This window comes from Rhagoletis zephyria, unplaced genomic scaffold (assembly GCF_001687245.7).
Source record: "Rhagoletis zephyria isolate East Lansing unplaced genomic scaffold, Rhagoletis_zephyria_1.1 Rzeph_scaffold_62292, whole genome shotgun sequence".
NCBI classification, from domain to species: Eukaryota; Metazoa; Arthropoda; class Insecta; order Diptera; family Tephritidae; genus Rhagoletis; species Rhagoletis zephyria.
This window is the reverse complement of record NW_016219343.1, coordinates 690-1,553: the sequence shown is the minus strand read 5'-3', so window position 1 is coordinate 1,553 and position 864 is coordinate 690. Positions and strand designations below refer to the sequence as shown.

General features: G+C 32.9%; 1 protein-coding gene across 1 annotated transcript; it reads right to left on the bottom strand.

Annotated features, from left to right (window-relative positions):
- Positions 1-30: 30 nt before the first annotated feature.
- LOC108356629 (cystinosin homolog) lies at positions 31-645 on the bottom strand (the record flags this gene model as incomplete). The annotated part of the gene is made up of 3 exons (XM_017607729.1): positions 393-645; positions 211-328; positions 31-133 (listed from the first exon to the last, which is right to left on the bottom strand). Coding segments are annotated over exons 1-3 (320 nt in total), but the record flags the coding sequence as incomplete, so codon positions are not given.
- Between the last annotated feature and the right edge of the window lie 219 nt (positions 646-864).

The following is an 864-nucleotide window of genomic DNA, read 5'->3' as shown; positions in this document are numbered from 1 at the left end:
AAAACATTTCGACAATCTGTACTAACTAACCTGTAAAATACATAATGCTGCAGAATAAATAACATATCGAAAATAACGGACAGTAGGCCCAAACCGAATTTAGTCGGATCACCAAAAATTGAAATCCAATCATCTATAAATGGGAAAAATATACATTTTTATTACAAAAAAAAAATAAAATACAACGTTTTCAACACCACTTATCATTACCATAATTGTAGGCATTTAAGATCATCTGCAGCATGCTAAAAGCGCCGCCAGCAAAGTCCATTAGTACAGTTCCAATACTCCAACCGGCAGTACTTTTGCGTCGATAGTTCATCAGTGCCTGCAATCAAACTCACTCACAATTAATCAAATAAGGGCAAATGCACACTACAGCGCTAACTTACCTGTGGTATATATTTAACCATTGTTATTATTAATTTAATATAGCTACAGTAGTAGAGAAAATCCAGCCAATGAAGGATATTAAGTACAGAGAGAATCATGGTTACTAATACAAATATGAAGAACAAACCCAAAATACCGGAAGCAAGTGTTGAGACTCTTTGATTGCCGCGCTGTAATAATAGTATACTATGTACTATTACAAATTCAGAAATTATTATGGATTACAAAAATAATGCGAATAACATTGGCTTTGATAGATTAGTGGACACCACAAAACTAGTAACATGGAGGTGTTAAGATTAAGTGGACAATTTTGTTGTTCGATTAGCGCCGTTTTCTCAATTTTTATAAAGTTTCTAGAAAGTTTGATACTTCAACTCACATGTCTTTTGTTATAGAATTANAAAGGCCAAAGAATGAGTGGACAATTTTGTTGTTCGAGTAGCGCCGTTTTCTTAATTTTTATAAATT